Source organism: Quercus suber, unplaced genomic scaffold (assembly GCF_002906115.3).
Source record: "Quercus suber isolate HL8 unplaced genomic scaffold, Cork oak 2.0 scaffold_818, whole genome shotgun sequence".
NCBI lineage: Eukaryota > Viridiplantae > Streptophyta > Magnoliopsida > Fagales > Fagaceae > Quercus > Quercus suber.
Window position 1 is genome coordinate 131,469 of NW_027070248.1, and position 25,486 is coordinate 156,954.

Consider the following 25,486-nt stretch of genomic DNA (forward strand, 5'->3'; position numbering starts at 1 on the left):
CCCTAACAATCCTAGAATCTAAGGCAAAATCAAATGATTCACAAGTGAAAAGATGTTATAACATATCTTAGAGAAGTTTTTGGAGTGATTGATCTTGAGTTTTGGGTGAGTTTTGAGAGAAAAATGTGTTTTGGATTGAGAGAGGCACGGAGGAGGCAATGACAAGGTTTTGAAAAACTGTCAACATCTATCCTTTAAAATTTGCAAAAACGTGTTTTTCGCGGGTAAACTTTTCACGAAATTACTCGCGAAAACAACCACTGAAGCTCATATCAATTTCGGGGGTAGAGTTTACTCGTGAGCCAATCGCAAAACTCTCTGTATGAATTTCAATGTTTTCCAAAAATTGCCATCCCCATTTTCGCAGGAAGAGCTAACACTCGAGCTTCTTGCGAAAATGCCTTTGAAAGAGTTTTTTTGTTAAAAACAAGAAATGAACACTTTGGACAAAAACTCTAAACACACAAAGGCATAAAAACACTTTCAAAAACAAATAAAATACTCAAATTCTTTTTGAGTTTGATCGACAAGCAATTGAGTATACGCATCACATTTGAATACATACAATCACACAAATGAAATAAGCATTCATTGAACATTAGTCTTCTATGTTGTGTGTGTGGATCAAGTATGAACTAGTCTAGAATCTAGTATGAAACTTCAATGATCAATTCAATCAAGTCATACACGACTAGTATAAAGTCAAGCGACCTATCTCACTTGTAGAAACGAACATATATGATCCCTCACCAATGTGATTACAATAGATGGAAAGCCTTTTGCTTTGCTTCCATTTTACATAATTTTGATTAAACATAACTCAATTTTTGAGAACCGATGCCATAAACATTTTAAATGAACTTTGACAATTTAGCCTTTGGCTTTGGCACCATACATTTCAATACAAGTCGTTTTCCCTTTTTCCTAGTTAAATACCAGTGTATGCGATGGCTTTTGCAGCTCAAAATCTCTTTTCAAGAATCGATAATGGTTGAGCTATAAGCAAAAACATAAAAGGAAATGTGAGGAGATATATAGGCACGAGTCTACACATGTATCAAGATCAAACAAGACTATTAACCAATCATTCATGACAAGCTTGAAGATCTATTTACAACAATTAAACGTAGATTTCTAGATGTCGCTCACACTTAGAAAATGTGCGTATATAATAAGCTAAGCTTGTAAATGCACTACGCCATTAGTACGGAGGTACTAGGCCAAACTCACATGTGATATACACAACACAAGCAATCAAACTTTTTGAGATTTTTCAATTTTTATGGGTTTTTTAAATTTTCAACACACTCAAAAAAAGAACATGTAAAGTAAAATCAACAAAAACAACAAGTACAAAACAAACTTGAAATAGAAACATGCTATAACCGAAAGCAATGACACAAGAAGATTGCATATGTCATGATGCATGAAACTAAAACCCTAATACGTTAGAAGTATTGATGCATGAGCATAGTGAGTGATCATGCATGAGTACCCTTCTTCACCCACACTTTACGAGTGTTTTGGGTGAGATCCTTAGATGGAGGGGTAAGATCAACATAACTTTCAAACCTCAGGGTGAAGCTAGCAAGGCATAATGAAATGTTTTTCAACATCTCCATAACATCTCTAATGAGTTGTCCCTCATTTTCTTCTTTAGCTTGTGCTCCCTTTGGTATTCTTCTTGAATTTTCTTGGCCAGGCACAGAATCAACCCTTTTGAGTGCATGAAGCTTAAAGCAATTTGGCCTTGTGTGGCCACGCATGCCACAATGATGACAAAAATGCTTCACTTGAGGTCCAGTTTAACTTTTGGGTAATGACTTCCCTTTATCCCTTGGTTTTGCACCAACGGTTCTATTTGCAACAATAGGGGTCTTAATCTTAGGCTTCACTTCTTTGAGTTTCTCTACATTCTTGGCTGATACGAACCTCACTTCCTTCTTGCACTCACTACTTGAGCTTGCTTCATTGGTATAGCCTAAACCGGTCTTATTATGTGAAGATTTTTGTGAAGATAGCACACTGTCAAGTTTCTTGGTGGAAATGTGCTCAACTTGACATTTTCTTGTATAATTTTAAGTTCAAGAAACTTGATTTTAGAATAGGCTTCCACCAATTCTCCCTTAAGCCCTTCTACTTCATACTTCACTTCCTTGAGTTGCACAAGGGTGCACCTATGCTCTTCTTCAATTTTCTTCATCTTTTCACGGCACTGTTCGCAACCTTGGCGTATTTGCCACAATCTTCTAACAAGGCATCATAGACTTCTTGAAGGTTCTTCTCACCTTCATTAAGGCACACATCCTCATCATCTGAACCTTCAACTTCTTCACTGTCTGAATGCATACCAAGCGCATCCACCAAATTGCTCAAATCATCCTTAAAATCAATAGAGGTAATTACCATGAAGGCCCTATAGTTTCCGTCACTACCACACTCTCCTTCCATATCTGAATTTGAGTTTTTGGAATCACTAAGAGTAGTGGCAAACACTTTACCCTTCCCTCTCAAATAGTTTGGACATTCTTTCTTAATATGTCCATGACTGTTGCATTTATAACACACGATTCCTTGAGTGGATGAAGAATCCTTCCTATTTTTCTCCTTAAACTCCCTCTTGTCATTCTTGGAGGATGAGAACTTTCCTTTGCCAAAAGACTTCCCATTGTTCTTCATTTTGAGAAATTTCTGGAAGTTCTTCACAAGAAATGCCACCTCTTTCTCTACGTCATCTTCATCGGAAGAGTCACCCACTCTCTTATTTATAGTTTTGAGAGCAAGTGATTTGCTGGACTTGTGAGAAGGCAGTTTGAGCTCATATGTTTGGAGAGATCTAATGAGTTCTTGAATCTTAATCTCATCCAAATCTTTACTCTCTTCAATAGCTGTGACTTTAGCATGGAAGCTTTCCGGTAAGGATCTCAAAATCTTCCTCACCACCTTAGCATCTTCAATCTTCTCCCCAAGATTGAGCTTGACAATCACTATCTCGTTGAGCTTCCCATAGAAGGAATCAAACGACTCATCATCACTCATCTTTTGTTCTTCAAATCAAGTAGTGAGCATTTGAAGCTTAGTGTCCTTAACCTTCTTGGTACCTTCACAGGTAGTCTTAATAATGGTCCACGCCTCCTTTGCAGTCTTCACATGTGAAATCCTATGAAACTCATCAGTAAACATACCACAAAAAATAACATTAATTGCTCTGCTATTGGCGTTAGCCAAAGCAAAAGCAGCCTTATCCCATTTGAATTTGGCGGTAGTGGGTCCAACATACCCATTCTCAATGGAATCACATACCGTCTAATCAATAGCACAAAGAAATGCCCTCATACATACTTTCCAAAAAGCATAATTACTCCCATCAAAGAATTGATAACGCCTTAAAATGTATACTTGTTACATAATTATGTGGGCGTTATCTCCTTATTACTATGCTTAATTTGTATAATTAAGCCATGATTTGCATTAGTCCCTATTATTTATCTTTACATAATTTCTTGAATAAGATGCTATTCATTGTGTGTAATTTTCTACTTTCAGGAAATCATGTGAGAAAGATGAATTTACAGGAATTTGTGAGAGAATGGAGGCCAAACTAGAATTAAAGTGGAGCTAAAAGACCATGCTTAAATGTCTGAGGAGGTGAAGCTGGAGTGCTTGGATTGTCTACCATGATTGGAAGTTTCAAATAAGGAAAGAAATCAAAGAGGCAGAATCTGAAAAGGAAAAATCTGATTTGAGCACTTTTGGAACCGTGACTTAAATATCTACAACTTTTCAGTTTTGAGTTTTTCCAAATTCTCAATTTTTGAAGGCCGAAATTAACTCACAAGTTACTGCTGTAAACCTGGACGGAAATTTAAATAGTGAAAAGTTTTATTTTCTTTGGACACTTAGACATTAGGGTTTTGGAAGGGAGGCAATGTAGAACGAATTTTGGGAAGAGAAAACCTTGTATTTTCCTTTCTCTAATTGCAGCTTAAACTCTTTGCTAGGGCTAGGAGTTATGTTTCTTCTATACGGTATGAATATTCAATGTGATTCTTTCTAGGATTTTATCAACGACATATTTGATTGTTCAATTAGATTTCTTTTGATGTATTAGTTCTTCCATGCTTTCAATAAGTTCAATCATGTTTTTCTTATTGTTTAGATGAATTTCTAATAGTTTCAAATCGAAATCAGGTTTAAAGTGAATGGGTTTTTCTGAAAACTTTTCTAACCGCATTATTAATCGAGGTTATCATGCGTTCTTAAATTGTTTCAGTTCAACCGAATCATAAGTTTTTAATTGTATAAGAACAATCAATTATGAAATATATAATTTCTTAGACCACAAAGAATCTCATATCGATATAGGGAAACACCCCGATGCCCTGGTATTTACATTATTGATTTAAATCAGTTTTTATTATTATTCTTGTTAACAATCACCAAGCAAAAGTATTTTTCTTCTTTACCCAAAATTTTGTTTAATTATATTTTCTTTGAATCTATCCTGCTTCTTGTGGTTCGACCTCAGTACTCTGAGAATTATATTGTTACGATCTCCTGCACTTGGGAGTGAGCAAGCAATTTTGGCGCCGTTGCCGGGGAGCTGATGCGTGTTCAGAGGCAATTTTTGGGAGTAAAGCACAACCGGTGGAAATTCTTCTATTGGTAACTTCGTTCCAATTTTTTTTCCCTTATTTTGTTTTTATTTTTCTGTTTGTTTTTATTTTATTTTATTTGATTGTGGATTCATTGTTACATGAGCATTTGGGTTAGAAACGAGAGAGGTAGATTAGAAATTTTTGAAACTTACTTTGGTAATCTTTTTGACACACCTTTGCCTTCACCTTCTTCATCAATCATGGGTGATGAAACACATAATCATGAGGAGAATAGAAGAACTATGTATGAATTGTTGCATTCCACATAAAATTCTTTTCCTTCATGCATCATGTTTCCACCTAATGCACCACATGTAGAATTGAAACAAGGTTTATTAGCAATACTTCCTGACTTTAGGGGACAAGAAAATGAAAATCCTTATGTCCATGTTAGAGCTTTTGAAGAGGTAATTAATAGTTTCTATGCACAAAATGTTATTGAGACTGCTAAGTTACGTTTTTTTCCTTTTTCTCTTAAGGATAAAGCAAGAAGTTGGCTTTACACCTTGAAACCTAGGTTTATAGGTAGTTGGGGGGAGATGGCCAAAGAGTTTTTTAAGAAACATTTTCCTCCCCACAAAGTCCAGCAAGTAAAAAGAATGATAGCTAGTTTTGTCCAGGGAGAAAATGAGACATTATACCAAGCTTGGGAAAGGTACAAAGATCTTTTCAATTTCTGCCCAACTCATGGGTATAAAGATTGGAGGTTGGTTAGCTATTTTTATGAAGGACTTACACCTAAGGACCAACAGTTTGTTCAACTCTCATGCTGAGGGGACTTCTTACAAAAAGAACCCAAAGATGCAATGGATTATCTTGATGAGATAGCTGAAAACTCTAACACATGGACTGGACCTAGCCCAATGGATTCCACTGATAGGACTAGAACTAACACTACCACTTCTAGTGGAAGTGTTTTCAAGTTGAGGGAAGATGATAACATGAGTGCAAAAATCAGCATGTTAACTAAAGAAATTGAAGCACTCAAAATGAAAGGAAGTAGGAGTGTTAGTGCTACCTTTAGAGAGGACCCAATGGAGGTGTGTAAAATCTGTCATGAGATAAACCATGCTACAAATGAATGTGCATCACTTTCATCATTCTTGAATGTGCCAGAAGAACAAGTACATGCATTTAATTCATATTGGCCAAATAATTCTTCATATTCTAACAATTATAACCCAAATATGCGAAACCATTCGTATTTGAGTTATAAGAGTGACAATGTGTTGAATCCTCCTGCTCCAAGGAATTTTAATTCACCACATGCATCATCATCATCTAGAACTTCCTTGGAGGATGCACTTAGTACTTTCATTGAAAGGCAAAGTGAGCAAAATCAAAAGTTTGAATCCATGCTCACTAGGCTAGATGAAGAGGTTAGAGAGACCAAGAGTCATATAACTAGGCTTACAAATTCATTGAGTGGGATAGAGAGAGGGAAGCTTCCTTCCCAAACTCAACCCAATCCCATAAATCAAAATCTAAAAATTGGCTCTAAGGATAAATATGAGGAAGTAAAAGTTGTGACCATTTTGAGGAGTGGTAAAGAGATTGATAAAAGTTCTCCTTTACTAACTAAGAAGTCTAAGGAGACCCTAGTTGAAAAAGAGAAGGATGAAATTGAGTCACTTGAATTTGATGAAATTGAACAATGCCCAATCCCTCCACCATTTCCATAAGCCTTAAAATTACCTAGGAAATTGGACACCGCATCTAAGATATTAGAGCATTTGCATCAAGTCAAGATAAATTTGCCATTATTGCATGTTATCAAGCAAGTGCCTGCATATGCCAAGGTAATTAAGGATCTATGCACCATCAAGAGAAAGCATCATGTGAAGAAGACCGCATTCCTAACAGAACAGGTAAGTGCAATTATCCAACATAAGACTCCACCAAAGTATAAGGATCCAGGTTGTCCTACGATCTCTTGTACTATTGGAGATTACATCATGGAGCATGCATTGCTAGATCTTGGGGCAAGTGTTAATTTGATCCCTTTCAGTGTATATCAAAAACTTGGACTTGGTGAGTTGAAACCTACTTCAATAACTTTACAGTTGGCTGATCGCTTTGTAAGGGAACCAAGAGGGATTGTTGAGGATGTGTTGGTGAAAATTGAACAATTTTATTATCCTGTTGATTTTATTGTTCTAGAATACCAACTTGTTTTACATCCTAGTGTTCATACCCCTATTATTTTGGGTAGACCTTTTCTTGCCACAGCTAATGCTTTAATTAATTGCAGGAATGGAAGGATGCAACTCACTTTTGGTTCCATGACTTTGGAGCTAAACATATTTCATGTGGCTAAACAACCACATGAGGATGATGACTGTGCTTATGTGAACCTCATTGGGGCAGTGGTTCAAGAAGAGTTTAATAAGAATTGTTTTTCTGATCCTCTTGAAACTCTTCTTAATAATTCTGTTGGTTCTTATGATTTAGAATATGATATTCATGTATCTAAAAAATTTTCTTTGTTGGATTCCTCACGGGTTTTGGAAGAACAACAGATGGTGGCAATTAATAAAGGATGGAAGCCTTGCTTTGAGGAGCTACTAGAGAATGAAAAAAAGTTTGTGCATTCAAGGGAAAAGGCATTACAGCTGGAGCTTAAGCTGCTGCTCGGTGGTCTTAAATATGCATATTTAGGCCCAGGTAAGTTTAAACCTAGGTGGGATGGCCCTTTCATTGTAAGGGAAGTGTTTAACCATAGAGCTGTAGTAGTTGAGAACCCTAGAAATGGTAGGATTTTGAAAATAAATGGACAAAGGTTAAAACCATTTTTAGGGGGAGTTATACCTGAGGAGGAGACTATGTCACTGGAGATCCCTACCTATTGGGATGCTACGTGAATTCTGAAAGAGTCTTATGAAGTTGTACCATATTTGTTTTAATTTTCTTTTCTTTCAGTTTTTTTTTTCCTTTTTGCCTTTTGTTTTTATTTTTGTTTATGTTTTTTGTTTTTTGTTTTGTTATTATTTTTCTTTTGTGAGCTAAGATTGCAGGTGTAAAAGAAATTTCAAACAAAAAAATATATATAAATAAAAAAATAAATGCTTAAGGTAACTTCTTCCCTTTATACTTGAATTTATTTTGGCTTTGATACATTGAGGACAATGCAATATTTTAGTTAGGGGGAGAGGTCTACACATTTTGCTGCACCTTGCATGATTTTTTTTTTCTTTCTTTTTGGTTGCAACTTTTCAATTATTAAAAAAAAAAAAAAATCTTGAATTTGAATGCAGAAGAGTTATAAGCTTTATTTTTATATTATGTGATGGAATGAATAATGCTGAGTTGGTTATACTATTTGTTATATTAAGACTCTTTCATGAAGAGCACAATTGGAAACTTTTGAGCACAATAGCCAGGATAGCGGACGATTGGATGTTGGATATGCATGAATCATAAACAAGCTAGATATAAGCTAAAACTCAACTCATATGGAGAGTTCTTGAGCCTTACTTTTATTTGTGAGAGTATATCTTTGTTTGAACTCTTAAATTTCTCTCATATGCTTCAGTTTTTGTAAAATATCTCTATATTTTTTGGTTGATTACTGGAAACATTATGGGGAGATATACCATGATCCTACTTATTTTTGTCCTTAGGCATGCTGGTTTATGTGAAATTTTAGGAGATGAGAGCCTAAGACCACCAATTTTTTGTCACCAGCTAAATAAATATTCAGCCTACCTTTATATTAACTATTGTCACCATCATTTGAGCCATGAGAAATACTTCTACAATATCACAAAACATTTTTATTTATGAGTATTCTCATTGGGGTTCAAGTTTTCAGCAATTGACGTGTTTAGATATCACCATTGTCTCTCTTTTCTTCAAAAAAAAAAAAAAAAAAAAAATTTTCAATTATTAAAAAAAAAAAAAAAAAAAAAAAAACCTTGAATTTGAATGCAGAATAGTTATAAGCTTTATTTTTATATCATGTGATGGAATGAATAATGCTGAGTTGATTATACTATTTGCTATATTAAGACTCTTTCATGAAGGGCACAATTGGAAATTTTTTAGCACAATAGCCAAATTAGCGGACAGTTGGATGTTGGATATGCATGGATCATGAACAAGCTAGATATGAGCTGAAACTCAACCCATAGGAGAGTTTTTGAGCCTTACTTTTCTTTGTGAGAGTATATCTTTATTTGAACTCTTAAATTTCTCTCATATGCTTCAGTTTTTGTAAAAGATCTCTATATTTTTTTGGTTGATTACTAGAAACATTATGGGGAGATATACCATGATCTTACTTATTTTTGTCCTTAGGCATGCTGGTTTATGTGGAATTTTAGGAGATGAAAGCTTAAGGCCATCAATCTTTTGTCACCAGCTAAACAAATATTCAGCCTACCTTTCCATAAACCATTGTCACCATCATTTGAGCCATGAGAAATATTTTCACAATACCACAAAACATTTTTGTTTATGGGTGTTCTCTTGGGGGTTCAAGTTTTGAGCAATTGATGTGTTTAGATACCACCATTATCTCTCTTTTCTTTCAAAAAAAGAGAAAAGAAAGAAAAAGAAAGAGAAGACATACATATAAATCATTGGTGTCTTACACATCTTTCATGTATTTCAGAAGGGTTATATGGTTGAGTAAAGGTTGTTTTGATTCAAGTTGGTTGTTACTGCTATGAGTTGGGTTTGGCTTGAATTTTCTGCATTTGATTCATATACCTCATATTTCAAAGAGAGCAGTTTGCCTTTACCTAGCCAAAAGATTATACTACCATTGAGCCTAAAGTTCTACTTGATCCTAAAGGTGCATGGCTGGTATGTGTTTGGAATAAAAACTAGGGATGAGAATGGTATTAACCTCATGTTTCCAGGAATTCAACATCCTTTCCAAGAGATCTTTTCCCGTTGTTTTAGTGGCAGTTTTTGTATACACATGTGATATTCTTAAAACTTCTTCTTTCCTTTTTGTTCACATGTGACTTGAAGAGAGAAACCATTACTTCTATGTGTGTTCTTTCAGAGTGTTGATGACTTAAGAGAGGTTTTGGAGTAGAGACTCTAATCTAGATTATTCTTGGTCTATGCATGTTTGGAAAAGCCGGTTTGATTGGATGGGCTATGCACACACACACTCCAAAAGTGAAGCTAGTGAAAGCTCTTTAATATGATGAATAGTATCCGAACCCAAAATTGAAAGTTCATTTGTATGATATAATGATAAAGTAGACTAACATTTGCTGCAGGAATTTTCAGGAAACTTTTGACTTTTGTTGGTAGAGTCACTACAAACCCTCACGAGAGTAAACTCGTCCACTAGGGTGACCTAGGGGTTCAAAGACTTGCTGCACATGGGAAGTGCAGTCATGCAGCCTACGAAAGTGGCTTGTATTTTAGTTTTAATTTTTCACTTTTAGAGACATGGGTGCTTTGTGGATTGCTAGGGACTAGCAAGATTTAAGTTGGGGGGGTGTGATAACGCCTTAAAATGTATAATTAAGCCATGATGTGGGCGTTATCTCCTTATTACTATGCTTAATTTGTATAATTAAATCATGATTTGCATTAATCCATATTATTTATCTTTACATAATTTCTTGAATAAGATGTTATTCATTATGTGTAATTTTCTACTTTCAGGAAATCATGTGAGAAAGATGAGTTTACAGGAATTTGTGAGAGAATGGAGGCCAAACTAGAATTAAAGTGGAGCTAAAAGGCCATGCTTAAATGTCTGAGGAGGTGCAGCTGGAGTGCTTGGATCGTCTACCATGATTGGAGGCTTCAAATAAGGAAAGAAATCAAAGAGGCAGAATCTGAAAAGGAAAAATCTAATTTGAGTACTGATCAGTATTTTGGATGTATCTCTCTCCTCAAAAATCCAATTGACACAAGGCTAGATGGGTTGGAACCGTAACTTAAATATCTACAACTTTACAGTTTTGAGTTTTTCCAAATTCTCAATTTTTGAAGGCCGAAATTAACTCACAAGTTACTGCTGTAAACCTAGACGGAGATTTAAATAGTGAAAAGTTTTATTTTCTTTGGACACTTAGACATTAGGGTTTTGGAAGGGAGGTTGTGTAGAACGAATTTTGGAAAGAGAAAACCTTGTATTTTCCTTTCTCTAATGGCAGCCTAAACTCTTTGCTAGGGCTAGGGGTTATGTTTCTTCTATACGGTATGAATATTCAATGTGATTCTTTCTAAGATTTTATCAACAACATATTTGATTGTTCAATTAGATTTCTTTTGATGTATTAGTTCTTCCATGCTTTCAATAAGTTCAATCATGTTTTTCTTATTGTTTAGATGAATTTCTAATAGTTTCAAATCGAAATCAGGTTTTAAAGTGAATGGGTTTTTTTGAAAACTTTTCTAACCGCATTATTAATCGAGGTTATCATGCCCTGGTATTTATATTATTGATTTAAATCAGTTTTTATTATTATTCTTGTTAACAATCACCAAGCAAAAGTATTTTTCTTCTTTACCTAAATTTTTGTTTAATTATATTGTCTTTGAATCTATCTTGCTCCTTGTGGTTCGACCTCGGTACTCTGAGAATTATATTGCTACGATCTCCTGCACTTGGGAGTGAGCAAGCAAGAATGGAGGAGCATTGAGAGATTGGGATCGATCCATCTCACATGGGGTCTAGGATCACACTAAGATAGTGAAATCTGATAAGTGTACTCGCTCTAATACGAATTGAAATCTCGGATTTGTGTAAAACACAAGAGCTTGTTCAGACCCCCAAATAAAAATTACGGCTAGATTGCTTTTGCTCTAACTTAAGCTAAGTGCGGAATAAGAGTAAATGAGTGCAAACAACTGAATACAACTACCCTAAACCATATTCAAGCAATATCAACAATAAATGCTAAGTTTAAAGAGTAGGCAAGAGAGATGCAAACACAAGATAACACGACGATGTGTCATCGAAGATGAAACCAAAGAACTTGGCAAAAAACCTCTCCACCGCCCTCCAAGCGGTAAATCGATCCACTAGAGAATAAGTTGGAGTACACGAATAACAAAAAGACCCTCCAAACCTAGTCTACCCAATGTACTTGAGCCCTCCAAGCTCCTGTTACCAATTGGCTTCTCGAAACCTTGTCTTCTCTAGCTTTCCTGGATCCCGCAATTCAGCTCGATTGTATCTGCTAAATGAATGGCTCCTTCCAATGCTTCCCAGCAGCACTAAAACCTCACTTTACCCTCAGATTGGGTGTGGTAAATGTTTGGGCTATCAATCTCTCAAGGATTTGGATATGGAGAGGTAAGAGTAGAGGAAAACCACAAGGAAATGTGTAGATGATCGTGGGTATAACAATCTCTAACTCTCAAGTGTATATTCTAAGGTTTTCTTTCTGAAAAGCACTCCTTATAATATGTAGGTAATGATGGTATATATAGTGTGGGTAAAGACTTGGTAAAGCAAACATGACAAAATAGTCAAACAGAATGTTTTGTGAGTATTTCGCAGGAAGGTCTTACCCGCGAGACACTCGCGAAAACTCCAAGTTGTCATGAATTTTCGCATTCCAGTCATGTACTCTACACGTGACTACTTTGTTGGATAGCTTCTCGCAATCTTCTCACAAGCTTCTCGCGAAATCCACTTGATCTTCACTTTAAGCTTGAGTCTTCACACTCTCTCTCACACACCCCTTACAATTAAAACCCCCACATAAATACAGGGAAAAATGATTGAATAAAATTACAATCAAATTTGCCACGGAATTAAAGCCAACACAAAAATAGTTGTAAATCACAACTTTACACTTTAGAAAATAAGGGCATTTAGCTACTTTCACCATCACTTTTATAAAATTCTAATATGTTAAGCTATTTATAGTACCATAGGATCAACTTATTACACAACATCGTTCTCCGGCGATGTTTTGTCATTTGTGTATGGATATTTGGTGAGGGTGTAAAGTCTACCGTCGTGGGGTATATAAGTATTTCACGGCTTATTCCAATCATTTGTAAATGAGCTCATTTCCACTCCTAGTTCTGTGGCTTTGGGACTGATTTGGGGAGTGCTTTTTCTCCGAGGATCATCGGACCGAGCTCTACAGAGCTAGCCTAGCGTTTTTAAAACTTACAAGAGCTTTCCCCTGCTATAGAAGACTAATATTTCTTTTTATCTACATTTATCTTCTTTCTTTGAATTGTCTTTCTAGTCCGATGTTCGTCACTGTCATTAACGAGACTCATGGAGTTATTAATAGGGATCGTCCTTGTTGGCCAATGGTCACACAACCCATACAATATTTGCACACATGGATGGAACTTAAGTCCTATACATGAGATAACATAAACACATAATTTCTTTAATTTTTACTACATAATATATTCGATTCCGCCAATTTCATTCGCCAATTTACAGGGGCTGGAGGTATAATTTGGCCTAAAGTTCATTGACACAAAAAAGAAAAAAAGAAAAAAAAAATCAATTCTAGAGTCTAGACACAGACATTGTTCTCTGTTTAAATTTTACTTCTAAACTAGCTGCCTTAAGGCCTTACTCTTGTTTTGCGGCTTTGTGAATCAAGAGAAAATTCTCACATGTAAATTTGTATCCCAGTAAACAAATTTTTGAAATCATCCGCATCACGAATTGGTCACCTAGCTTTAAATAAAGGAGTATTTCACGTAAAGTTTTACTTTAAATTAAGGAGTCAAGTTCCGACATCTAGGCTCGTGTATGGGCTCAAATTTATTCACTTACATATAATTGAAAAGGGAAAGATGGAATTCATGTGGGGTTGATAACTACAATTTTTATATTTTATATGACTTTAAAGTTTGAAAGTTTTATCGAATCTTGAGCATGTGATTTCCAGAGTTGAATATTTTGCATCATTTACTTGATAATTTTCTTTACTCATGTCATGTATGAACGTGCAATAAATGTTACAAAATATAAGAATCCATCCATTTGTATAGTATATACTGAAGTCAACAATGTGAAAGATAAATGATCTCCTTTTCACCAAAATAAAAAATTGAAATAAATAATTTAAAACATACTTATATTTGTACTTAATTAATTAGGTGCACTTTTTTTTTTTTTCTTTTTCTTTTGGGGGGAGAAAAAGCGTTGGGTTAAGATAGCTTGATCCCGGTTAATTAATTCAATTACTCAAGTTGATTAATTAGGTTCAATTGCATGTAAATCGTGACTACACCAACAAATCACCAAAAATATGAAGTGCAGCGAAAAATAAATTAGACACAGTGATTTGTTGACAAATGAGAAAAATCTCGCAAAGCAAAAACTCCACCAGGTGATTTTAAAATCACCACTTCCAAGAATCCACTAATCAACAATCAAGCAATTACAAGTATAAGGAATCTTACCAACTAACCTGGCCTATCCCAAAATACCAACCTACAGTTGAACTTTTGCTCTAATACCCAATTAGACTTGATCTTGTAGTAGCCTTCTTTCTCTTTGATGTACAAACCTCCAATTTGTGGCTAACCCTTTGCATGGATTCCAGTGCGTGACTAATTCCAGCAACTTGAATAGATGTTATTGGCTACAAAGTTTTTCACTTCATCAACAATAAAGATCAACAAGTACTTGGTTACAAAATTCTATGGCGTACAAATGCAGTAGTTTCTCACAGAGAAAATAAGTCTTTTAGTCTCTATATCCTTGTGTGACAGCTCTTAGAATAAGTTTTATATATGTCTAGGGTTATGAGAAAAAGAAATCCTAAACAATTACACAAGCTTGGGCCGAATTTCAGATTTGGAAATTCTGAAATCGTAATTCTCGATAGATTGAGCTGATGTCAAGCTATTTATCGAGATTTACATTAAGTCTTGATAGCAAGCATCTATCGAGCTATTTGTTAAGATTTAATTAACAGCTTTTCTTCACTTGTTTATTGGACCAATCGTCATGTCTTTAATACTTGACTTGAACAACATGTTTTTTGAAGTACTAAATCCATCTTAGATCTACCCAATTATAAGTAAAGTGCATTTTGTCTAAGAATTAACCAATTACAATAAAACATGACCCTAACATAAACCAAAAAAAAAAAAAGTGCTTGAAAATAATATGCAAAAAAAAAAAAAAAAAAAAAAAGGAGAAAAGGAAAAGAAAAGAAAAACCAAACTAGTAACGTTTCTTGTCATCGAATAAAGGACTTAGGTTCAAATTCCACTTACATGTAAAACCAATTGGTGTCTTGGCTTAATAAATTAACATGAAACAAACACCATAAGTTCAAATCCTATAATAATTATATAAAAAATAGAAAACTGTTAGGTTAAGAGTTAGTTAATCCCCTGACAATGTAACTTTTAAATGTGTTTGCAATCTATGCAAGCATGTTAAATCAAGTTGAAGACCATTTATTCAAGAATTTAAAGAAAAGCAAGTTTGTGAAGATTGGACTATCCTTCAATTAATCAAAGCTCAATTGCCGTTTGATCAAGAATCAAGGTTGATGTGTCATTAATTGCTGAGAGAGGCTATTGCTAGGAACCTCAGAGAGGAATCAACCAAGCTTATTTTCATACAACCTATGAGTACAAATAGAGAGATATTCAAGATGGTGTTGGTGTAATTGTGTGATCAAGTTGGAATCACATGAGCCTAGTGTTATTGCAGTTTATCAAATCTTCGAAAGTTTCTTGGAGTTGGTCGGAGGGTCTAGTCATGTAATGTGGGTAAATTATTTGTGAAACATCTATATAATTGAATAGTGCAGTTTGAGGTTGTGGAAGGTTTTTATAGAAAGTCCATCTATTGAATAGAGTCAAAGATTATATGTGTATAGGGCAAAAACAATCAAAAAAGGCCCAAGAAGGAAAAATGGGCTTTGGATGTGAGCCCACTACAACTAATTTGTAGAGATGAGAATAGCAGACCAGCACTTGGGCTCCCTATCTAACGGGTTGAAGTCAAAGTAAAGGGTCCATATGAAAAGAAGTACAATTTAACAAGTAAAAAGAGTGTAAATGAGTATATTGATGTTTCCTCGATTAGTCGAGGAGAATTGTTACACTTTAGATCTTACAAATTTGAGTGTTTCTCTTTCGAATCTCTACGTTCTGATCCCTATTCACTGGGATCCTTCCTCCTTTTATAATGGTTTCCTTTTAATATTAATCTTGATCTCGCACATGGAGGGTGGTCAATCTCCCTTAAATATTTGTCCCATCCCACCTTTGGAGAAAGTGCTAAGTGAACTACACGTTGTTTTGACACTGTTCAAGTATCATTTAGGCATTAATACAGCTAATATAGTAGTTGCAGGGTATTAAATGAGGAGGCAATGGATGCGTCCTTGGGAAGTTTCCCTCCTCCCCTCTTTACCCACACTTGCTACTGTTGCTTCCCTCAGTTCTTGCTTCCCAACCAAGGGTGGGATTCATCTTGTCCACTTTGGGAGGTCCACGTCTAAGGGACTTCCCAGGCAATTCAGGTCCTTATCCAAGCTTCTCTCCCGAGCCCTCTTGGGTTTACTAGCTTGTGGCCATTTAACTAGGCTGTACATTCCTCAGACATGGTCCAACAAAGATGCTACCCTAGAATCTCACCCCCCCAATACACTTTTTCTAGATTGTAAAATTATTATGTTATATTGGATTGCTTATTTGGGGATGCTTTTCTCGTAGTGGTTTTTCTCTTGAAAACATTTTCCTTGAGTTTTTCATATCATCATATCGTGTGTTCTTTGTATATTGTGTTTATTACTTTGCTATTGGCAACAGCCTATGTTTAATTTTTTAATTGTTAAAACCTAATTAAACAATTGGCATTATTGGAGCTTAAATAAATAATTAACTCCATATCATATCCTGGGTCTAAAAATCCATTAAAAAAATTAATAAATACCTAAACTGATGTGGTATCGTCATACTGAAAGCATCAACAGTCTTAAGAAGTATTACCAACTCGTGCATAGACCATTATTAATTTTTTTTTTTTAATAATATACACGTAATACTTTACTGCATGGGCCCAAATTACTTTGCCCAGTCAAAAATTTGTAATTGGTCCAGGGAATTCAGGAAAAAAAAAAGAAAAAAAAAAGAAATAGTCATCTAGCACATGCCTGTAATTGTGCAAAGTCAGACCTTGAGTTCTTATAAATGTGGTGTGAGTTATTTTATTTTTGTTGTAAAATCAAAACATTTTTGTTAATTTTTCAGATCTTTTTTAATCCAAATGTCTCGTTTGTAAAAAAAAAGCATTTGGTATTTTTGTTGTGTTTGGCTACAGCTACATGTCTCGTTAGTGTAGGTATTAATCCAAATAGATGCTAGTTTGTATATTTCATAAAATTTTGTTGTTTCAAATTTGAACGCGGAAGCTGAAATCCTAGTGCTGTCTGTATTTATACAATCAAGTCAATATAGAGGTTCCTCAAAAAAAAGAAGGTCAATATAGAGAAATGAATCAGATCAAAACCCCAAATACAGGTTGAATTGGTGTCACATCACATGTAGTCACGAATCTTATAAAAATGCATTACTGAAGCACGACATTTTGTTGAATATGGTCCTGAAAGGTAGACAGTGTAACACCAAATGACATAAACTGTCAATTATTTAGCAAGAATTTCCAGTGCACTATACTACTATTTTATTAAGATCTGTATTACAACTTGCAAGTATTTTTTTCTTTTTATAATAATCAAGACCCTATTATGTTTGTTGCAGAAACACATGCATACTCATATTGGGTTCTGAAAGGGTTGGCTCTAATTTCCACTCCCAAGCTATTAGTCTACCAGCGCACATTTTGAGTCACAGAAAGAAAAGAAGAGCTTCCATGTTAGCTATCAGTAAGATTTACAATTCATCTGTACCTTTTTTCCATTCATTAACCTACTTTATAGAGTAAATTTTATACTAATGCAGAATATGACCAAAAAAAAAAAAAAAAAAAAAAAAAAGGTCAATATAGAGAAATGAATCAGATCAAAACCCCAAATACAGGTTGAATTGGAGTCCCATCACATGTAGACACGAATCTTATAAAAATGCATTACTGAAGCACGACATTTTGTTGAATATGGTCCTGAAAGGTAGACAGTGTAACACAATATGGCATAAACTGTCAATTATTTAGCAAGAATTTCCAGTGCACTATACTACTATTTTAGTAGGATCAGTATTACAACTTGCAAGTATTTTTTTTCTTTTTATAATAATCAATACCCTATTATGTTTGTTGCAGAAACACATGCATACTCATATTGGGTTCTGAAAGGGCTGGCTCTAATTTCCAGCGCACATTTTGAGTCAGAAAGAAAAGAAGAGCTTCCATGTTAGCTACAAGTAAGATTTACAATTCATCTATACCTTTTTTCCATTCATTAACCTATTTTATAGAGTAAATTTTATACTAATGCAGAATATGACCAAAAAAAAAAACAACAACAACAACAACCTTCTTTTCTCCTATAATTTTATGTTCTCACAATACTTTTTTTTTTCTTTTCAGTTTTTAGCAATTTGATTTTCACAAAGAAGATGAAGGTGATGCAGCTCATCTCACCAGGCGTGAGCAAATTTTGGAACCTCTTAGAGATCTGCATTCCGGTTCTGCTTAGCCTTGCCATCCAAACCATTCTCACCCTGACAGGCAAAAAGAGGAAGAATTTAGCTAGTGACATGCTCAGTATCCTTCTATGGGTCACCTACATGGTAGCAGACTGGGCTGTGACAGTCTCACTTAGTGTGCTTTCCAACCATGCACGGAGCTCTTGCGACCATTCCATAGATTCAAACATTGTAATTACACTATTCTGGGCTCCATTTCTTCTCTTCCACCTCAGTGGCCCGGACACTATCACTGCATACTCTTTGGAAGACAATGAGTTGTGGCGAAGGCACTTACTTACACTAGTTAGCCAAGTGGTAGTAGCTGCCTATGTCTCACTTAAAGCCTGGACCAACACTCCACTAAATATTCTAGCAATTCCAGTGTTTTTATCTGGGGTTGTTAAGGGTGGACAGAGGGTATGGGTTCTGCGGTCTGCAAGCAGTGAGAAATTTAGAGAGTCTATGCTCTCTCCTCCAGACCCAGATCCAAATTATGCCAGATACATGGAGGAATACAGCTCAAAGAAAGATGAGGGGTTCAAGGTTTCATTGGAGAAATTAATTAGATTTCCCATAGAAGTTGAAAACTCATATACGGAGCCAGTAAACAATCCTCTTGACAATTTAGAAATTTTACAGTATGCCTATGGTTTCTTTGAAACATTCAAGCTGCTGTTTGCAGATCTCATCCTCAGTTTCCATGATATCGAGAAAAACCAATCCTTCTTCATGAAGATATCATCTCAAGATGCTTTTGAAGCGATTCAGGTTGAGCTTGGATTCATCTATGATATGTTTTATACAAAGGCAGTTCTGGTTTATTCTATTGTTGGTGGCTTCTTCCGCCTCTCCAGTCTCTGTTGCTTAACTCTCCGATGCATCAGTATCATTTCAATTATTTCAGTATCCATGACCTTCTTCTTCATCATTGAGAAACATGAGTACTCCAGAGAGAATGTAGTTATCACATATGTATTGGTAGCTGGAGCTGTAATCCTTGAGCTTTATGCAGCAATATTACTGCTATGCTCAGACTGGATGATGCTATCACTGAAGAAGCACAACCTCTTATATCAAGCAATTTCATCACTTCCATTTACTAGAAGCAAAAGGTGGTCTAACACCATGACACAGCACAACCTGATAAGCACTTACCTTGAATATAAGCCAGCCAATTGCAGATTTCTCACCAAGGTCTTATGCATTGATGCATTATTGGAAAAGCATCGGTACAAATACTCAAAAAAAGTTCCTCCAAAATTGAAAAAAGTGATCTCTGACCAGCTTTCAAATAAATCAAGGAGTGTTTCAGATATCAAGGAATGCAAGAAATTTTGTGATGACAGGGGTTATGAGGTGCTTGAAGGTGCAATATCTTCCGTTGGAATCAGGGATGGAGATAGAGAGACCATCAAAGAAAGCGTTGACAAACTTAAGGTAGAATTTGATAAAAGCATTCTTCTCTGGCATATTGCAACAGATCTATGTTTGAGTTCTGATAAGCAAAAAGATCTGAAATTAGTTAAAACCCCACATTGTAAAGCTAGCAAGCGATTATCCAACTACTTGTTGTATCTTCTTGTCGTGTGTCCTGTCATGCTACCCAATGGGATCGGACAAATCAGGTTCCGAGACACATGCGCCGAGGCTAATGAATTTTTCAAAGAAAGAAAATCAAAATTGGGTGGAGGCAATGTTGGCAAAATGTTACATACCAAAAAACTTAATGCTTGCTCAATGTTACTCCAAGTCAATACTGAAATTCCTCCATCCAAAGTGAAAGGAGACAGAAGTAAATCTGTACTATTTGACGCATGTAGACTAGCTAAATCTTTGCAATCACTAGCAACTGCTAAAGAATGGGATAGTGCAAAGAAGTGGGAACTAATTTGTCATGTGTGGGTGGAAATGCTATCTTATGCTGCGAGTCATTGTCAATGGAATCATCATGCTCAGCAGCTCACCCAAGGAGGGGAGCTTCTCACTCATGTGTGGCTTCTTATGTCACATCTTGGTATTACTGAGCAGTTTCAAATTTCACAAGGGCATGAAAGGGCAAAGTTGAATGTGGAGTAAGGGAGTTGAGAAGACAAATTTGTTTCAGATTTTAATAAAAAAAGTAGAAAAAAATTAATTTTTGGTGTATTTTGTTTGTGGTATAAAATTTTAAATTACTATAGGGAGTCCTCTAACACGTTTTTTTTTAAGAAACCATGATATGAAGTCCTCTAATTGGATCCTCTTCATTTCCCTATCCCTTTTGTTTTAGATTTGACTGAGAAAAAAATCCCAAGGCAGCAAGATTATTCCAATGTAGCACAATCCAAGTACTCCTGAATTATGCAGGGAAGGACACCAACTTAAAAGGGAAAACTTATTTTACTATTTAGTTTATTTTTGCTACTAATCATGGGTCATGGATCTCACTGTACTTTTTGGTACTATTTATAGGTCCTACTATACTATTTTAGCTAACGGACACCTTTATCTATAATAATTTTAGCAAAAAGTTTTCAGTCTCAATAATATAGGCGGATCTCAAACAAACCCTTAGTATCCGTTTGGGAAAGACTATTTTTGCCTACTTATTTTACTATTCGACTTATTTTTGCTACTCTTTATAGGTCACACTGTACTATTTCAGCTAATTTTTATATTTATCTACAGTATTTTTAGCAAAAAAAATTTCAATAAAATAAAATAAATAAATCTCAAACAAACTTTTAATATATATTTTATTTTTATAACGATCAAATTAAGAGTGTGTACCATATACAAATCTACTCTTAATAACAATGAAGAGTAGGTAAATAGGTACACACAAATTAAGAGGGTGTACAATATATATAAATATATATATATATATATTATATATCTCTTAAACCAAATGCACAAGCACCAAAGGAGCCTCCTTCCAAACTGCTCAGTACTAACTCTCCTTTATTTTTAGACACAACGAAGTAAAATACTAAAATTGGCTCCATTGATCGTAAAAGCAAATAAAGGAGCCTCCTTTATATTTTGTCTTTCTCTTGCTCTTATGTTATTTTAGTTTCGTTTTCCTGGTGACATACTACAAATTCAGTAAAAATTAGAACACAGATCCCAATGGTTTAGAAAAAAAAAACACCCCATGCAATGGTGTCAAGTTGACTTTCAAATTACGAGAGGACCTTCAAGTACATATATAATTACTTAAATGCAAATTATAACTCTGGCTAACAAATCAGCACAGTAGTTGACTTCCTGGTGGGTGTGGCTAATATTAATTTAATGGTGTTTGAACTGTTAAAGAGCTATTTATAATTGTTGGAACTGGAAGATGGGACTAATGGAAGCACATGCATATAAATAAAAGTAAAACCATCAATACAAGACACAATATTTAATGTGATTCAACTAACTTCAAAGATAATATTAACCAAAATTCACTATCAACCATTGGTTACAATAACTCTAAATCAAATCTCCCAAACATAAATATAAATCAGACATGAGAAATATTAATAGATGACCTAAAAACATTAGTTTAAGAAATATTTTTAGAATTTTTTATGGAAAAAAAAAGTAATTGAATTTTTTTTTTATATAGTTTTTTATTTTCTCCAAAAGAGTGGTATCAAAACTAATGGACGGCCATAATCCCCTTAGGCAATCTCCTCGTCCAGACAACGAAGTGCCAGACGAAGAAACCATTCCACTTCGTCATCAGTGGGATACACTAGATGAAGAAAGGGTATGCCTGTGCATACATGACTGGCATACATTACAGAGTCGCAATAAACCTCTTTACCGTTGGAGCACCAACGACTCTCTCATTAACACCTCAAGGGAGCATTACAAAGAGCCCATTCAAGCCTCCATTAACAGCACTCCCCAACGGCTAGGAAATAGAAGAAAGTATATATACATAGGTACCTCACACATACCAGGATATACAAAAAAACTCTTGTTCACACACACTGATATTCTAAATACTTTTCTTCTCATTCTAGCCTTTCTAACTTTAGCATCGGAGGCTTTGTGGCAGGCATCACACCAATGTCCCGCACTTCTTCCTTTTACCATCCATTTTTTAGGATCAGGTTGCCGTGGATGATCCCATTCTGGACGATTATTCGACTGACAATCCGAGCATCATCAAAAACCTTCCTAATAAAGACACCCATTAATCCAACCCATAAAATATTGCAGAAACACAAATTAATCCAATCTCATTACTCTCAACACTAACAAATTTGACAGTCCAAAAACCCAAAACACACAATGGTGCTGTCACAATAACATAATAAAAATATTTTCAAGACACAAATGTAAGTATCCTTTCACTCAAAAATAACTTCCAAACAACTCTGAGAAGAAATTCACTCATGTTCTTCTAAAAGGACTTCTAGAGGCAAAGCCATCAAACCCTTTACATCCTTACCTACATATAAAGCTTCGAAACCTGTTTCTTGGTGGACAAAGAGTACAACACTACTACTTTGACAAAGAATATAATTTCCATCGGCAATAAATTAAAATACGATTTAAAAAAAAAAAAAAAAAAAAACTAATATTGGTAACCAAGTCTAAATAGATATTTGAGGCGATTTCCGACAATTATTTTGAACAAGATTAGAGGGTCAATTGCTTATTTTCAAACTTTTAAGGGATATCGCAATTGATAGTTTAGGGTAAATACTTATAGTGCATCCAAATAATGACTTAAAAATGTGACCAAAAAAAATATACATCGGCACCAAGGTGCTGTAGCCACTTAACAGCAACCTCCAGATGGATGCTGCTGGAAGGATATGTAACATTAACCAATTTTTGAAGAGTCAAAGGATAAAATTAAAACGTCAATAATTAAATAAACAAATATCACAATCATGGAGGGACTAATTTATTGTAAATAGTCTATAGCCTTTATATTATTTATTTGCTTTTTTTTTTTTTTTTGAGGGAGTATATTATTTATTTGCTCATCGGCTAGAAATAGAGCTCTAGCAAAATTATTATCTTAATTGTAGGTATGCATTGACCAACTTGGAGGAGTTCCCTCCATTCAGTCCACCACCAAAAGATTTGTCAAAAGCATGTCCGCTTCTTGCAGGAACCCTGTTCATTCAGATTCAGAAAGTCATTTTTCAGCCACAATGCAACATGCAATTACAGATTTCTTACCTTGAAGAGAAGCTGTTTTGCATATCAAGAGGAAGAAAGTAATCATGGACTTCTTCTTTGGTTTTAAAATTCTCTATCAGGTCTTGCGGTTCCAGATTTCTCTTATTTTTCCTAATCTCTATCGTGTCTTTTATATTCTACTTTCGTTTGTTATTGATATCCTTTATTGTACCATTTGTCATCTGTATGGGCGCATCATTTACCTTCTCCATGATTTCTTTTGTTCCCTTAAGTCATTTATGACTACTTGCTATTGTGGCCTTATCATCCTAGCCATTGTTTGCATTGTGGCCCTTTTCTTGAATTACACAATACTTCCCATGCTGGACAATGAATTCAAGTGGATTAGAAGAGAATCAAGATTATTGAAAGCTTTTGTAAAAGATGTAGTAGAACTTCGGCATTTAGAGGTTCAGATTGATAGCGAACGTAGTCAACGTCAACTCTGGGATTCCCATTCAAATGCAGAAATTACTGAACTACAACAAAATTTTGAGACATGGAAAGAAGAAACCGATAATGTGGTTTTCGGAGCAAATATTATTGTTGAGTTCTTTCTGAAATACAGAAGGCACTTTTCCACAAGGTGTGCTTTAGTTATCAAATATAGAGAAATGAAGCGGATCAAGAATTTGATAAACAAACGTCTTGAGCTGATGCAAATTTTTCCCAAAAACATTTATGGGTTACTGGAGAGATCAAGGTCTAAACTCAGAGGCCTGCGGGGAAACCCTATTGATGAACACAAATCTGCCTGTTCCAGACCACCAGTTTTCAGAGGAGCTGCATTAGTTTCCTCTCTTTCAGAGAAAGTAAACAACATGATCACTCAAAACCAAGATTTAATAACTGGCATGGAATCTCAAATACAGTTTGTCAATTTGCAACTGCTCCTACTGCATGCTTTCCTGAAAGATTTGGAGGAAGTTGAATCAGAAACTGCAATGGAAAAGGCCTGGATAGATGATGTTGCAGACTTTATCAATGATGTAGACCATGCCATCCATGCATTCGAACAGAGAACAGATTATGCAAATAGATTGCCTCCAGATGTCTATTCCTGGATACAAAATCTGATGCTCCGGAAGGACATTGAGTGGATCAATGCTGGCTTTTCTGGCCTTTACCAAGGAAAGGATACATACGGTTTCAAATTTATCAGAAGACGACAGCAGAGTCTCCAATCTCAGAATAACCCTGTCCCCATAGATGACACGATATCTGCTGTAAACAAGATCCAACGCCATCTCAATCAGGAACAAGATATACTTATAGACGTATATCTTGAAGTCAAGGCACTATTGAACCAGTTGAAGGACTTATGTAAACTTTTTGAAGATCCAAAAGCAACTGAAGGTGTAAATTATTCAAGAATGGCTTGCTTGGAAAAAATGAGATGCATCTCTCTTGATGCAGAGGATTCCATAAATATATATATAAATTCAGCCAAAGGCAGGGAGAATCATCTAGACAACACAGGACATGGGTCAAAGCTCTGCATGGAAATCAAGCGAATCAAACATACTATCAATCTTCTGAATAGAAGTACCAAAGTATACCACATTGAACTAAGACAAAAGTCAAGATCAAGCATCGGCTTTGAAGAAGACACACATGAATTAGTCTCACGACTGACCAACAATGAGGACATCTCTGTTGATTCCATTGTAGGGATGCAGGGCATAGGTAAGACAACTCTCGCAAAAATTGTGTATAACCATAAAGCCATTGTCAATCATTTCCCTTTCCGTGCTTGGGTGTCGGTACCTCAAGAGTCCAATGACGTCAACACACTTCTAGAAGATGTGGGAAACCAGGTCCTAAAGATTAGTGAATTACAGGAGGAACCGGATAGAAAGGATTTCTGGATCAATAAAATGAACAAGTTCTTGAAGGAAAACAAGTTCCTTCTTGTTCTGGACAACATCTTGACAAAGGAAGCCTGGGATACTCTAAAAGAAGCATTCCCGAAAACCACAAATGGAAGTAAAATTTTGCTGACCACACACAGCAGGACTGTAGCTTCACATGCTAATCAAGATAACACACCCTACCAACTTCGACTTCGAACCAAAGAAGAGAGCTGG

General features: G+C 35.3%; 1 protein-coding gene across 1 annotated transcript in view; it reads left to right on the forward strand.

Annotated features, from left to right (window-relative positions):
* The first annotated feature begins 23,638 nt into the window (after window positions 1–23,638).
* The window catches only part of LOC112009950 (uncharacterized), a 22,957-nt gene continuing 21,109 nt past the window's right edge, over window positions 23,639–25,486 (forward strand). The window contains exon 1 of the mRNA XM_065767527.1: window positions 23,639–25,385. Coding sequence (XP_065623599.1) covers window positions 23,639–25,385 — 1,747 coding nt within the window. The remainder of the gene's footprint in view (window positions 25,386–25,486) is intronic.